The sequence below is a fragment of the Lycium ferocissimum genome, chromosome 7, assembly GCF_029784015.1.
Source record: "Lycium ferocissimum isolate CSIRO_LF1 chromosome 7, AGI_CSIRO_Lferr_CH_V1, whole genome shotgun sequence".
Lineage (NCBI taxonomy): Eukaryota > Viridiplantae > Streptophyta > Magnoliopsida > Solanales > Solanaceae > Lycium > Lycium ferocissimum.
Genome location: NC_081348.1, coordinates 41,429,703 through 41,445,030, shown reverse-complemented (window position 1 = coordinate 41,445,030; position 15,328 = coordinate 41,429,703). Strand labels below are relative to the sequence as shown.

The window sequence follows — 15,328 nt, the reverse complement described above, 5'->3', positions numbered from 1 at the left end:
ATATTGATCTAGTTTTTATCAGTAATGGAATTAATTAACCGCTCCTATGTACTGACAAAAGCGAGCACGGATGGGATATTTTCAACTTTAGTTATGCAAACTATATATGAACTGTAATCTTAAGATATCAGTTACTATCATAGATGTGCATAGGCGTCATCACGCGAAATTAGGTCCCTATATCTCAATTACTTCAGCAGCTATCATTACGATTTTCAATTACTCTTAAATCTGATTCTTTTATTATTATAATTTAATTTCAAATATCATCTGTCTTCGCTCAAATTATTAATTAATCCAAAGGTTTTCTATTGCGAATAAACTACAGATGTCAAATGGGCGGTTCGGTCAAACTTGAAGGCTTAAAATGAGACCAAACTGCTTTAGTCAAGATGAGTCAAATAATAATGGTTCATAAGTCTATCGGCTTAATATGAACCAACCTTCTCCCCTCTTCATTTTTCTTATTGTGAAAAAAATGTAAATGTATTTTTCTTAAATTATTAGCTTAATTAATCAGTTCTCCCAAATTTAGTTAATTTACCTATCTTCAAATTTGATTTTTATTTTTATTTTTGAATTTAGATTGCATTAATTTGACTCGCTGATCTGTTACATTATTTGTTGAATTTTAGCTCAATAATTTGATGATTCATTTCGGACTCAACATAGGTCAAGTCAATTAGATGAAAAGGTCATAACCCAACTCATTAAACTTTAATTGATTGGACAAGTTACTGAAAACCCAGAAAAATCACTTCATCGGTCCTTATGTGACCTATTGCTTTAGTCTATCTCAAAAAGGTTATATTTAATATCCTTGTTTAGAAAAAAATTAATTTTAGAATTTTTATTCACCTTTAATGAGATGATTTACAACTATATATAATAATTTAACGCCTACGCGTAAATTTAGATCAGAGATTTTAGTTTTTTTCTTAAATTATGTTTTTAGGTAAAACACCATCATATATATAAATTGAGATAGAAGAAGTAGCAACGCGTCATACTAGAATCGCAAAAAAAAAAAAAAAAAAAAAAGAGAAAAAAAAAGAGTAAAATCATTAGCATATAAACCATGCAAACACGTAACGTTTATCATGGCATGCATGCATGCATCAATATGAATTCGATCTTGAAGGACCAGCTAGCTCATGGAGTAGCTTATTTAATTGATCCTATTTTTCTCTGTTTGGAACATTATCTCTTTTTGTTTCAGCCACAAAGCTTCTGACAGTAGCAACTACTTTTCCCAGCATAAATACTACTGCAAATTAGCCTTCTTTTTGTGCCCACAAAAATTAATGTAGTAGTATACTTGGAATGAATGATATCCTTTTTTGTGCTTCAACAACTATTGAGTGCTGCTGACTAGTTTTAGTTTTATGTTGCTTCTCATCTCCATCACACAATTCCACCTTCCTCTTAAAAATATCTCCACTAACATCTTCAATGCCAGAGCTAGGCGAACGGAACTTATGAATTCATCTGGACATGGTTATTTCATTCACCGACATATATATGAAAAATCATGAAATTTCATTGAATACTAAAATCGGCACCCATTTTTAAAATGTACAATTAGATTAGTGTTAAGAACCTTAAAAGTATAACCCACGCGGTCTAAACCTTAAATTCGTCTCTGATCGATCGATGCATGGCCCTCTTTCTTTTTCATCATTCATTAATTCGCCATTTTCCTTTTCTTCCTAACTTACAGTACATGATTTATTGCTTGGGTCCTGTTTGTCTGGACCATTTATTCATGGCTAGCATATGAAGACTAAATAGGTAAAGGCTAATTAATTATTAAGTACTCCGTATTTTGTTTTGAATTTGTAATACGTACTTCATGCGTTGGCTGATAAAATGTCCCCGTCGTTCAATAGAATAAAGTTTAGAATGATAAAACATTCGAGCCTAATGTGAGATTAAAAAAAATGTCCTCGTCTTTCAATAGAAAAAAAGTTTAGAATGATAAAATATTCGAGCCTAAAGTGAGATAAAAGTGGCTTCTGTCTGGTTAAGAAATTAAAGAAAGAAAATGTAGGTGCAATTTTTACGGTACTTAATATTAAGTTTATGTGGATTTCACTGGGTATGTTGTTGTTGCTGCTGCTTTTTAATATGTGTGATAATCTCATCTGACGACTTAAGCTATTAGAGATTTTTTTAAATTTTTTTTACTTAATTATATCTTCAACGTGCAAATAAAACAAAGTCGTTTGATCATGTCCACATCCTCCAATCTCATTCACAATGTGTACAGTTACAAATTACAATTAAGAATATTGTACCTATTGCTTAGCTATATATTAACATGATGTAACACAATTCCGTAACACAGTACAAAGGGGATAGTCCTACCCAACACAATGAATCAAGAATGGGGACCAATATTGTACCATAAATATATTGACCAGTCATTTTCATCTCATTTCAAAAGATTTTTGGGCATTCCATAATTGTTAATCATGGATGGTGAGGGTAGTTCATAGCTAGAGTACAACTATTATGAATTTATGATATAGTAAGTAGTTGGTTGCATGCATGTTACTTCTGTTCAATGTTGTCCCCAATGTCCCATCTTAATCAAATCTCAAGTTATTACCAGCAAAGATTGTGAGGGGCGGTAATTAGTGCCCTTTCTTCTTAATGAGGTTTCAAGTTTGAATATAGAAAAGAAATTGCTATAATAAAAGTGTTTTAAGTAGGACTTGATGCAAAACCAAATTAATTGGGTCACAAATCAGGTACCACTAGTGAGACTCTGTTAAATCTACCAATTTATTTGATATAGACTACCTTTTAAATGCCATTGAAAAGTTATTTACATTGTCGGTGTAATACAAAAATCGGTTTTAAATGAACGGTTTCTCAAGATAAGAAAAAGTTATAAATTATATTCGATTTCTAAAAACCATTTAGTAAATGATCGGTCTAGCACTAGGAAATTATTCAAATTATCAACCTGAAAAAGAACTGTTGAATTATACAGATTCCTGATTTAGCAACTGAGATTATGGATCGCGCAGGATTGTTTAATTAGTAGGTCTATATATAGAGGAATTAATTAACCGAATGTTAATATATCTGCAAATTTTTGCTATGATAGAGTAAACCTATTACGAGCCGAAATTTAATGTGATAATTTTTAATCATACCGTATGAATAGCAAATTGAATAAACTTTGTGTAACTTGTTGATTCATAAATATCAAAAAGTACAAGAAAAAAAAAGTCAATTTTTAATCATACCGTATGAATAGCATTTCAGTACTACTCTGTTTCTGCCAACTCTCTCTGATTTGAGTTTACATTTGAAAACACTGCTCTAAATTTGTAACATTTAATGGTATTTACACATGATAGATACAATGAGAAATGGTCAATATCCTCCGAAACCAAAATGATATGTACATTAAAATGAAAAAGACAGATGTGGAGACGTTAGGTTGCAAAGGAAGGACATGTTGGGGTTTAGACATATAGTTTGATGAGATATACTGTCAGCAACTCTTGTCTGACTAACTGTCTATTACTCATATTATTCTCTGGCAACCTTGAAAACTTTCCCCACACACATGGTACATATACCCACAATAATACGCTCTACAGTATATGTTTTTTTTTAAATAACGGTACATTTGAACCTCGGTTATTTTATACCATAAGTATTATTTCTTACCGATGCAGGTTTCGAGTAACTCTGCTCACACACAGTGCTACAGTATACTAAAATGAACACCTTTTGCCAACTTTCAACCTGATGGAAGAAACTCTATTTTGTGAGATATACTAAATATGGTATTGTAATGTGTATATTATCTAAGTACAACATGTTCAAAAATGTACTTACACGAAAAAGTTGGATAAATCGTATAAATAATGAAAACAATATTAATATCAAAATCCATGTAATTGTAAAGATATCGGAATATAAAAATTGCGATCCTATTTAGGTGCGATTAAGTTAAATCGCATTACCCCAACAGTTTATAATGAGCGAATATATACACACAAATATATATTTGTGCTTGTATTTGTAACGCACAAATTAATTTGTAATTTGATGGCGGTAAGTATGACAACCATAATTGCACTCAAGGGTGTGGGTCGTGTGGCCTACTAATTAATAAGGTGATTTCTTTCCAAATGCTTCAACTTTTGATGAACAAAGTCATCCGATAAATTTATAATGATGGGAGGTAACAAATACTCAACAAAACGTTTGAAGCGTGTACAAGTTGCCCGTACACAAATACTATTAAAATATGGTTCTTGGAGCTAACTTCGTCTAAGGTACGGAGTAAATTGGAAATTGGGGAAAACCAAACGAAAGTTTCAAGGGTTTTTATGTCACCTATGAAATTGAAATTCGGAGAGTAAACAAATCTGTATAAGTCATGGAGCTTTGTTCTCCACTAATTCCAATGTCTAATATTGTCCTCTTCAGTACAATATTATCAGCGTTCCTTAATTTTACTTCATAAGTACGTCCTTTTATTTCTTCCATTATATATGGTGTTGAGAAGAGTCATTCGACATGGGCCATGCATGGGTGGATGAGTGTCGTACATATCAAACAAATTATCATTAACTTCAATCATATGCTATATATATAAAAGCAGGACAAAGGCCCCGTGACACTCTCTTAGATAAGAATTCCTATTTATTTTTTTTCTCAAATTTTTAAGAAAATTCCTTTTGTTTGGTGTAATAAATCTGGCCTTTTTACTTTCTAAATAAGAGTTTTGACCATTCATGTCATACGTCACACCCTTTAGCCAAACGTGGTCTGCCTTACGGACTTTACAAAAATCCAAATGTAGCCTCTTTACTTCCTAAATAACTACCCCATAAATGCCTTTCATAACATAGGTAGTCATTCACTGCATTTTTTTATTTTCCATCAATATAAAGCAACAAAATTAAAGAAAATATACAGTAAATTAATAGATTTTTTTTGTCTTCCTGGATGTGATTTTGGTTTTCTCTTGAGTCAATTTGAGAAGGTGTTCCTTTATACTGAGGTAAAATTTTAATTATGACTTTCATACCGCAATTCACAAACAAATCTCCAATATTTATATAAAGTTGACAAGAATCTTATATAGTAAAGGTCACATGGCTCTTTCTAACGCCAAGAACCTTTTATATTTTTCTTACTTTTTTGCACTTTCCTTCAATTTATGGTCATAATATATAAAAGTAACTTGGCACCGAGGTCTATTTTTTCCCTTTCCCCTCATTATTGATATATTCACAGAGTAAAATTGGTAATACTCACAAGATGATTAACGCTCTTTCCTTTCCCGGTTCGCATAATTGGGACGGAGTAATTTGAGATTTTGGGTTAATTTCTACGTTCACTTGCTTTTTTGAATTCATGCTTTTGCTTGTGTATTCCTTTATTTAGATGAGGTGTTTGTTGCTTTTTGGCTTTTTCTTAGTTATCACTTATCAAGGTACAATAAAGGCCAAAGTCAAAAGCGGCCCCCTAAACTTTTCCACATATTCCTCATGGCCACCTAAACTGACGCTTGTTCAAATTTGACACCTAAACCAATACACATTTGAACCCATTGAGCACCTTTTTTCTGAGGTGGCAAAAAACGTGTTTTGTACCCTCTTTAAGCGCGTGAAACGAATCCAAATAATATTTTTTCTTTTTTTTCCAGCTTATACACCTAATAATATAATCTAAATAATTATTTTAAAAAAACCATTAACTAGAAAGAAAAAAAAGGAGGAAGACGACTGACTGGTCTTCCTCCTCAATTCTTCCATCCAACTATTTTTTCCCACCCCTCCATTCCCGTCATCTCTCTCAGTAATTCGACTTCTTTTATCTTTTTTTATTTTTTTTTATTTAGTTTCTTTGTATTTGTTCATTAGTGTTATACCCCGTATATTTATACGTCGAATTATTCGCAAGAAAATCGAGTCAAGTTAAAGGCAGAATCATTTTCGGACAAAAAGTAGAAACCTTTAATTTTCAATTTTAATTAAAACATAAATTGTTTATAAATTTTATTTAGTGTAAAAATATTATTTGGAGATTAGGGATTAATTAATTGTGATTAGATTACTAAGTAATAATTAGTGATTAATTAAATTAATTAGGATTAATTACCAAGTGGGCCCCACCCGAAAAAAATAATAAAATTAAAAAAAATCAAAGAAGTGGATTGGTGAGTCATAAAGGAGAGGGGGACATGTGTCCATTAAAGGGCAATCATATATATAGCATAGGTGATGAATAATTTGGCAATTAATTTCATTTTACAAGATCAACTTAGAAAAAAAAAAGAGAACATTTCCATGGCTGCTCAATCAGCCATGGTTGAAGGAAAAAATAATTTTGTTGCTACTTTGATTAAGTTTCAAATTATGTGCAAGTTCAAGAAGGTGATAGCAACATTGGATATTGAATCGAGGAAGAAGAATTGCGAAATTGGAGCAATTAAGAGTAGAAATTCCTCCGAGAAAATTGAGGTAAGATTTTCTTGTTTTATGATGTAATTGTGTTAATAGTATTGTAATGGAGTTATTAAAATTGGATTGGACGAAATGGAAGTAAGAAAATGCATAACATTGATGTTATAGGAATTGTGGGTTGAAATGGATTTAGAGGAGTTGTTGGGTTGTTAGAATTGTTTATGGGTGAATTGTGAGAATTTTGTATGTATATCTCTGTTGTTGGTATTTACGTGTTAACAGGAGAATAATTGAAAATTCGGGTTAGGCGAATATATAAGTGAAATCTTTTGCCGATTTTCGTTAAAGCCCTTTAACTAATGGAAAACCCTAAACGAGACATATAAGTTAAAGAATAAGTTCTAAGCGACGGCCTACGGATTTACGAACTAGAAAATATAGTTACTAACGATAACGTTACTCTTATATTAAATAGGCTAAAAGAGCGACGAGGCGAACAGATTTACGAATAGTCGTCAACAGGTATGTAAAGCCTATCCTTTCTTTCTTTTGGCATGTCCTAGATGTAAGTATGAAACGATATGAGCTTTGGGGTAATTATATTCATAAGTTCCGAGCATGTATTATGATTCTTATTCACTTCTTGATATTAGAATGCTTAAAATAGACAAACTCTTTTGCCCTCGAGCTTTCTATATGATCGGATAGTAAATGATTCTCGAAAGTTTCTATTCGAAAAACTCTATAATGACTAATGACCATAACTTTTATAAGCTGTCTCGTATTAATATAATACATGTCTATGATCCCTGAGGCTTTATTTTGATATAGTTCATAATGATATTCAAAGAGTACTGAGTATGACTATTATCCTGATACTAGAGCGTTGATTAGTCTACTTATCTATTGAGTCCCAAAAGATGATTTATGCATATGGTTACTCACTACTCGCTCGTGCATCGTTACATCTTTCACCGAGTCCGGGCCAGGACATGTTCTCGTGCGCGGCTCCCATCGCATTATTCACCGAGTCCCTCACTGAGGGCGGGACACGTTATATGTATATGTATATGATGATACGATGATACGGGGATGGCGCCGGATATATATGATGATGTTATTCACCGAGTCCCTCACGGCTAGGGCGGGACACGTTATATGTACATGTATATGATGATTTTATTTACCGAGTCCCTCACTAGAGGCCGGGACACGTTATATATGCATATGTACAGGATGATTATCTAATTATGTCACCGAGTCCCATGATGGGCGGGGTACGGTATATGATAATGATATGCATAACTTGCTTTACAAGGCACAGGTACAGTGATTTCATGATTATCATACTTGTCCCCTGAAATCTCTACTTCAATTATGATGTTCCTTAATGTATTTCATGCTTTATATACTCAGTACATATTTCGTACTGACCCCTTTTCTTCGGGGGGTTGCGTTTCATGCCCGCAGGTACAAATGCTCGATTTGATGATCCTTCCGCCAGACTTCCACTCGTTGTCTTGGAGTGCTCCGTTGTTCGAGCTCAGACTTTTGGCACGTATCCGTCGATACATGTATATGTTTACTCGGTGGTACGGCGGTCTCTCGTCCCGTCATATGTTACTGTTGATACTCTTAGAGGTCTGTAGACATATGTGTGAGTTGTATATAGTTGTTGTTCAGTTGTGTCTATATGACTTATGTTTTGGGACGTTCCCATTCGTAGTGGCAGCCTTGTCGGCTTGCGTATATACATATATCTTGGGATGTTGTATGTAGTGGCAGTCTTGTCGGCTTGCGTATATGTTAGGTTGGGGCGTACCATCGTATTTCGTGATAGCCTTGCCGCTTATGTACGATGTTATCCGTTGGTAGTGTGACTCCACAGAGACGGGTTGTCTAACGATATATATACATATGCGACGGTTTTGAGACGACATCTTGCCTTTTTATATATAAGTTTCTTATCATGCTAGTCGTGGACCGATTATAGCTAGTGTGTATGTATACTAGTGTCCGGCCGGCACTAGTCACTTACTACGGGGTTGGGTCGTGACAATTAGAAATCGTATCAGATTTAGGTCTGAAAAATTTCCCACGAAGCTCCATTTTTTCTGGCAAGATTGACACGAATTAATTATTTTTTTTGGGTGAAACTCCGTTCTTACTCCTCATAATCGTGGGGAATGGGATGGGGGAAATGGGGGGTGGCAGCCGGTGGGAGTTGTGCCTGTGCCGGTGGTGGGGGGATGGGGTTCGGTGGGGAAGAAGAGTTTGGTGTGGGGTGGGGTGGGGTGGTGTTTGAGTTAATAAAAAAAAATGTTTTTAAATATATTTTTGATTTATTTAAATAAAGTTACTTTTAAAAAAAATGGATTCAATTGCCACGTGTCATTATTTAATTCGTCACTTTGCCATGTCACCGGCGAGTGCACTACACGCATTACACTCATTTTGCCACCTCAGCAAAAGGTGCTCAATGGGTTCAAATGTGTACTGGTTTAGGTGTCAAATTGGAACTAGCGTCAGTTTAGGTGGCCACGAGGAATATGTGAAAAAGTTTAGGGGACCGCTTTTGACTTTGGCCTACAATAAAAGTATCCATCTCTTATGAACTTTTGGAACATCCAAGCATACCATTTCATCTTTTCTATTCCTCTTAAAGTTCTTATTATCGTACTGTAAAAGTGATTTATGTGACTGATATTCATTAGTCTTAAAATAATGGAGCGAGAGACATATTTTCAATGTTTAGAAATGCAACTATTTATTAACCTTCCAGAAAGGTGTTATAATCAAGTTTAAAATTACTATTTTATTTTAAGAGTGGGTTTACTTTTTTATCATTGTATCGGATGTTGTTATTTTTAAACATGAATTGATTTTGTTATTAATTTCTAAATGCTGAAAAATTCTTATGCATAAAATTTTGTTATTTTTTCCCCGGATACATATTACCATCCTTTAGATCATGACTTCAAAAATAGAATTTGTATCTTTTAGATCACTTATTTCATTCAAATTTTCTTATAACAATGATTATTTAGTCATATTTTTATTGTCTTTTTATGATCGCGCGAAGCGCAGGCAAATTAACTAGTGTTATATAAAAGTATATATTATGTGCTAATAATTAGTTGACACTGATCTGCTGTCGAAACAGACAGTCCCTTTAACAACTAAATCGATATATATTCAAGCTAGCACCCACTTAGAGCAAACGAAGATTTTCGGATATTGAAATAATAAATAAGTAAATAAAGTGTGGTCTTTGCTTAAATTTTTAAATGAGATAGTCACACACTTCAATATTTAACAAAGAAAAATGTCACTCAGCATCTATGAAACAAGATCTTTTACAGTCATTTCATGCTTTCAGGATATAATAGTGATGATTATACAATATATGTATGATTCATCTGACTTTAACATCTAAATGCATCATTTGGTCTTTGAATACTAACCAAACAAGCTTAATATATGGAGGGATAGGAAATCTTTGTGGGGACTCATAGGCATGTGCAATTCCCTTTCATTTTCCTTTAGTACGTCCTATCTCCAATTTTTTTCTGCGTGCAATTTGTAAGGAGCATTTTCATGTGCACCTTTGGTCACCCTACCAAGTAAGACCCCTGCTCAAGCTCAACCTTTCCTCCTAACGCTTATGGAGCATATCCACCGCAAATTTAGAAACTCCCCATCGCTGAATAATAGGTCTATCCTTACAAAAAAAATCTATCGATCTGTGACAGAATGTCTATGACGAACAGGTTTATTGTCACAAAAATTATATCTCTGCCCTTCAAGTTTGTGCTGGAATTATGACAAATTCTTGGTCACAAAATTTGTAAAAGGGTCCATGCACTATATATTCGACCCATTTGATTTTAGCGTGTCGGACCAGTAGAGTGGGTCATTGGTAAAATTAATAGTAGTTTTTTATTTTTTTTAAGTTTGTCTTAGAAAAAAGTTTGTGTCAACAATATTTACCTAAAAATCACATGAATTGGTTGAGTTACTTTGTAGTTAAAATGACAATAATTGAGTGATTTGTTACAAAATAAAGAAAGTAACTTTCTGAGATAAATATCATTAGTTCAGTGATTGTCTGATACATCAATTCCCAAGTTTATGAACTTTACTGTAAATCAACGTATGGAAGGTGAATTCGTGTAAGCCATCCATTTTCTGGTTTCTTAGTTAGAGGTCAAGTCGGGCAGATCTACCAGTATAGATATGTATTCATTTGAACTATTAACTTTTAGCTTAAATTTAGATTCATCTATGCAAACTGCACTGAAATTACTGAAAATGTTGAACTATATATGAATCGGGAACTCAAACAAGATGATCGACTCAGCCCGCCAAGGTAGATTGGTGTTGGGTCTTCGCTCTCTGCCTAGGCGTTGCACTACAGCCAAGACCTGACGCACCCCCATTGTAAGAAAATAACTAAAAGAAAAAACAAAACCAAAAAATAAAATTATGGGTTCAATGATTGGAACCTGAGTGCTAAACGCGTAAAGTTATAATTCTGAATCCGTCTTCCGATTAAATCACGCACTAAAAATCTAACCCGTTAGTAGCCAAGTTCTCCAGTATTTCTTGGATGTAGACTCCAAGCGCGTTGGAGTGGCCCCAATTTTGGAAGTCCAAATAAAGTTGCTTAATATTAGCTGGCCATATCTCTAATCAATTGGGCCAAATCCAACTAGTATTTGATGAGAACCAATAACATATAACTCTTGTACATTTTTATGTCCCGTTAACAGAATATTATGTTTCTTTTTGCTCTAATCTAGACCAAGTCTTTATAGCCACCAATTAGTCAGTCTCCAACTCTTTATCCCATGTTATGATTACCAAAAATAATGCTTTCAATATCACAATCACCTGCTCTTTCGAAGAGATTAATGCTAATGGAGGGACCCCAAAACAGCACCTTTTGGACTTTGAAGAGGGGAATATTTTGACATTTTTCATTCACATGATCCGGTAAAAATTTGCTCTTTCTATCCTAATATGATGATGTCGTGTTTTCATAAGTTTTCTGTTTTAACAAGTTTCTTTACAGAAAAGTGAAAGGATTGAAATCTTGATTGTTCTGTTAATTGTTTTCGTTATCGCTAATTGAAGTAATTTTGCTTGTATGTTACTAATTTCTAAAGCCACTTATTACGTGAACGACGTTCATGACAAATAAGAAAGAATAAACTCGAAATTATTAAATAATGTGTGGATAAATATTCGTTTATTTACCATTTATTCATGATTATATCACTTCCCAATCCCTTCCATTTGAAAAAGGATCTTTATTTCCTTTTCTCTCTTTTTCTTTTCAGAAATTTGCATTTTTAGTCTTGAATATCAATAACTTCAAATTTTCATCATTTTGATGTATGATTAAGGGCATTTAACTTTCAATTGATTGAGATGTGCAATTTAATTCTTTGCTTATGAATTCATAAATTTAACGAAGTGTTAACTGTTAGACCTTTTAATTGCCACATATCATGTTAATTTTATATTGTTATTCCTTATTTGAAGGTAATATAATTATTCAAAATAATCCAAGTATAATGTATTTACGTAACCATTTAATTACCACATATCATGTTAATTTTGTATTGTTATTCCTTATTGAAAGTAATATAATTATTCAAAATAATCCAAGTATAATGTATTTACTATGTAAATGGACTTAAAAATACACTTTATTAAATTAAAGTTAACTATGCTGAATGAAATATCATTGGTACGACCCAAGTTCATGGCAGAGGGTAGACCGACAAGGGCGGGTCACAGAGAACATAGGACTAGTATACGTTGGCAAGCTTCTGAAGAAGGGATGCACATGATATTAATTAGGCGATTTCGACATCTGTATGGAAAAGGTAATGGAGATTTATATAAGACATAACATAAGTTCACATAGTACGTGTAATTTTGAGGCTCAATGTGACTTAGTCCAAAGAAAAATCCATGCAAGCCAACATAAGCTTGGGTTGTAACAATTACAATGAATGTAATCAAAATTATAATAACTGAGGAATCAAAAGAATATACCTTTGCTTTTGGCCTTTTTATTACTCATTATCTCTCAAGTGCATGACAGCATGTGTAGAAGATAAGTAAAAGTGTAAAATTAACAAATGAAAAAACAAGAAGGTAAAGTTCCCACCCAAAAAAGTGCTCAAAAAGATAAAGTGATTTACATAATCACCACTACTAATGACCTCATATAGGAGGACTATTCAACTCACCTAATTACTAGTCCTTGACTTGCCGTCACAACTTTTGCTTTTTGGGGGGTATAGTTCTCCAACAAATATTACAACTATTACTATGTGTATTCGGTATTCCCAGATCAGTTAGGTTTATAAATTTTTACTCTTCAGAGTGTATTAGTTATACGATGATTAGCAATTTACCACAACATTCCTTTTTTATTTAAGTTTGATATTCATGATAAAACGAGTAAGTCTGTTTCCATCTAACTTCGAAATAGACAATGTGAGTAATTAGTTCACATAACCAGAATCAAATCGTTTAATTTGTTTTTAACTGTATAATAAAATCACCAACGTTTTGATAAGAAACTCATCCGATATCCATTTTAGAATCCGACTAATTTGGATCCATGACACTTAAGGTCCATTAAAAGAGAAAACTCTCCTTACCGGCATTTTTTTTTCATTATCAAGATCCTATCAATCCCATCGACTCTCGGTGATATGCTGGACAGTATCATATTTTTTTTAAAATCAAGAAATATACAGCAAAACAAAAGAAGAGAGGACCAACAAAAATGAATCATCCTTTTCTTTGCTTAAAATGATGTTCAAATTCTTTGTATGGAGCTGGACGAGTGATATGTTTAATTACATCTTAATTAAGAAATGGCTAGCTTAAGAATACTCACCCTATTCTCTCTGAATCTGGCGATCATCAAATCAAAAGCCAAATCTCATAATTAATTTCCATCACTAAACAAAAATAACAATATTATACCCAGTGTAATTCCACAAAAGAGGTCTGGGGATTGAGAGGATAGTGTGTACTTAGACCTTACTTCTATCTTTGTGAGATAAAAGAAGTTGTTTCGGATAGAGCCTATACTCAACAAAAATAATTAAAAGCAGTTTTGAAAAAGGAAAAACCGAAAATGAAGAAACCATGACAAATAATTAGGATCCATCACTAAAAGATAAGAAGTAAGAATCTTTCATTTCATGAAGAGTAGTATATTGTAGTATCAATTACTGTATTTTTACAACTTTTTCTGAACAAAGAAAAAAGAGAGACTAATATAAACTTCAGAAAAGAATAACAGACACTCTTTACAATCTGGCGTCTGTCAACAAAACAACTAGGGATGACTCAGTCCTCAAAAGCCTTTTTTTCGCCATCACCATTTTCAGGATCACAAATAGTTTCTACTCCTAATTAATAATCAAATTTCGCAGTATTTTAACACACAGATTTTTCAGTAGATCCACCAAGTAACGGCCGAGAATCACCAAAATTCTCTACACTATTCCTGTACCTCGCATGGCATGATTTCTGAAAATCCTCAATGTTAATCGAACGGCCTGATCCGGATCGAGATACGAACCGAAGGATTTCCTCGAACAGCAACTCGTCGCAAGGTATAGCTAAGGTTCCATGGTTCGAGAAACCGTATTCTTCCTCCGCCTGAATCAGTAGCTTCCTGAAAATAGGATGGTTTAAATACGTCGCTCGCACCACGAATCTCCGGCAACTACTTCCTACTGAGATCGCCACGTGTCCGGCGGGCACATCAGGAGCTATGCGTTTAGATGAAGAAATTAGAGATCTTTTCTTCCATTGTCGGAGCATCTGACTGATCCTCACAATGCAACGGATCTTGCTGGATTTTCCGATCTTAGACGACATTTTTAGCAAGCAAAGACAACTGTGTAGAAGAATGACTTTAGTAAAAGAGAGTTTTATGATATTGAGAGTGTAAGGAATGATTCCTAATGCAAGTGTCTTATATAGACCGGATGAGCAAAAAGACTAAGTTGTCCTGGCTAGTTGAGGATACCTACAGGATTGCGACATAAGCTATAAGGCCCATGTGGGCAGGGAAAAAAGTGATTTATGATTAGTTGCAATTGTGGTCCCTATTTTACAACTAACGAGTCTCTCTTATGAATCTTTGTGTGGATTTTGTTTGCCATTTATTGAATTTCTTTTTAATCACTTTTTGTCTCTTTTTGTAGATTGAGATTCTTTTTTTTTTCTTTTGTTTCAATATCACCGAAAAATGAGATAGGATAGGATGCTATCCTCCACGCCTTTGAAATAGTAAAAAACTCTTGGTAGTTATTTTTTACCCTTTTAGTGGGCGTTTATCCAGTGCGAGTTAGAAGGTGTCGGAAATGAGATACACCAACAAAAGAAAGTCAAATTTGATTGTTTTTGGAGCTCTGTCAAACATAAAATAAATTTATTTTTAAATATATTTTTATCACAATTAAAAAGTTAAATACTCGTCAACAGTACATGAATGTTAAGAGTTGCAAATATTTTTTATTAAATGATAGTTTAACTTTTAATACAATCTAAAATCTTTTATCAATATAATATTAGCTGACAATCAAAAAGCTAATGGGTGATAGATAAATGGTGACAAAATTAGCACTAATTTCATCTTATCCTTAGTAATTTCCTGCCGACGATAACTGACATTATATTATTTGTGTGGCTATATTTGATTATTTTTATTTTAGTTTTGGAATGCTTAAAAGCATGCTCTACTATGTTTTGCTTCTGTAAACGTGCTTCCATTTTAGCCCAAACAAGATGTTATTCTACTACATAGACTTATTAGAAATATGTGCAAAATAGAAAGGTATGAAAAT

General features: G+C 33.3%; 1 protein-coding gene across 1 annotated transcript; it reads right to left on the bottom strand.

The window, feature by feature from the left end:
* Window positions 1-13,641: 13,641 nt before the first annotated feature.
* On the bottom strand, window positions 13,642-14,444 carry LOC132062849 (auxin-induced protein 10A5-like). Its single transcript, XM_059455327.1, has one exon. The coding sequence runs from the start codon at window positions 14,355-14,357 to the stop codon at window positions 13,911-13,913; it is 447 nt and encodes a 148-aa protein (XP_059311310.1). The 5' UTR covers window positions 14,358-14,444; the 3' UTR covers window positions 13,642-13,910.
* Window positions 14,445-15,328: the final 884 nt, after the last annotated feature.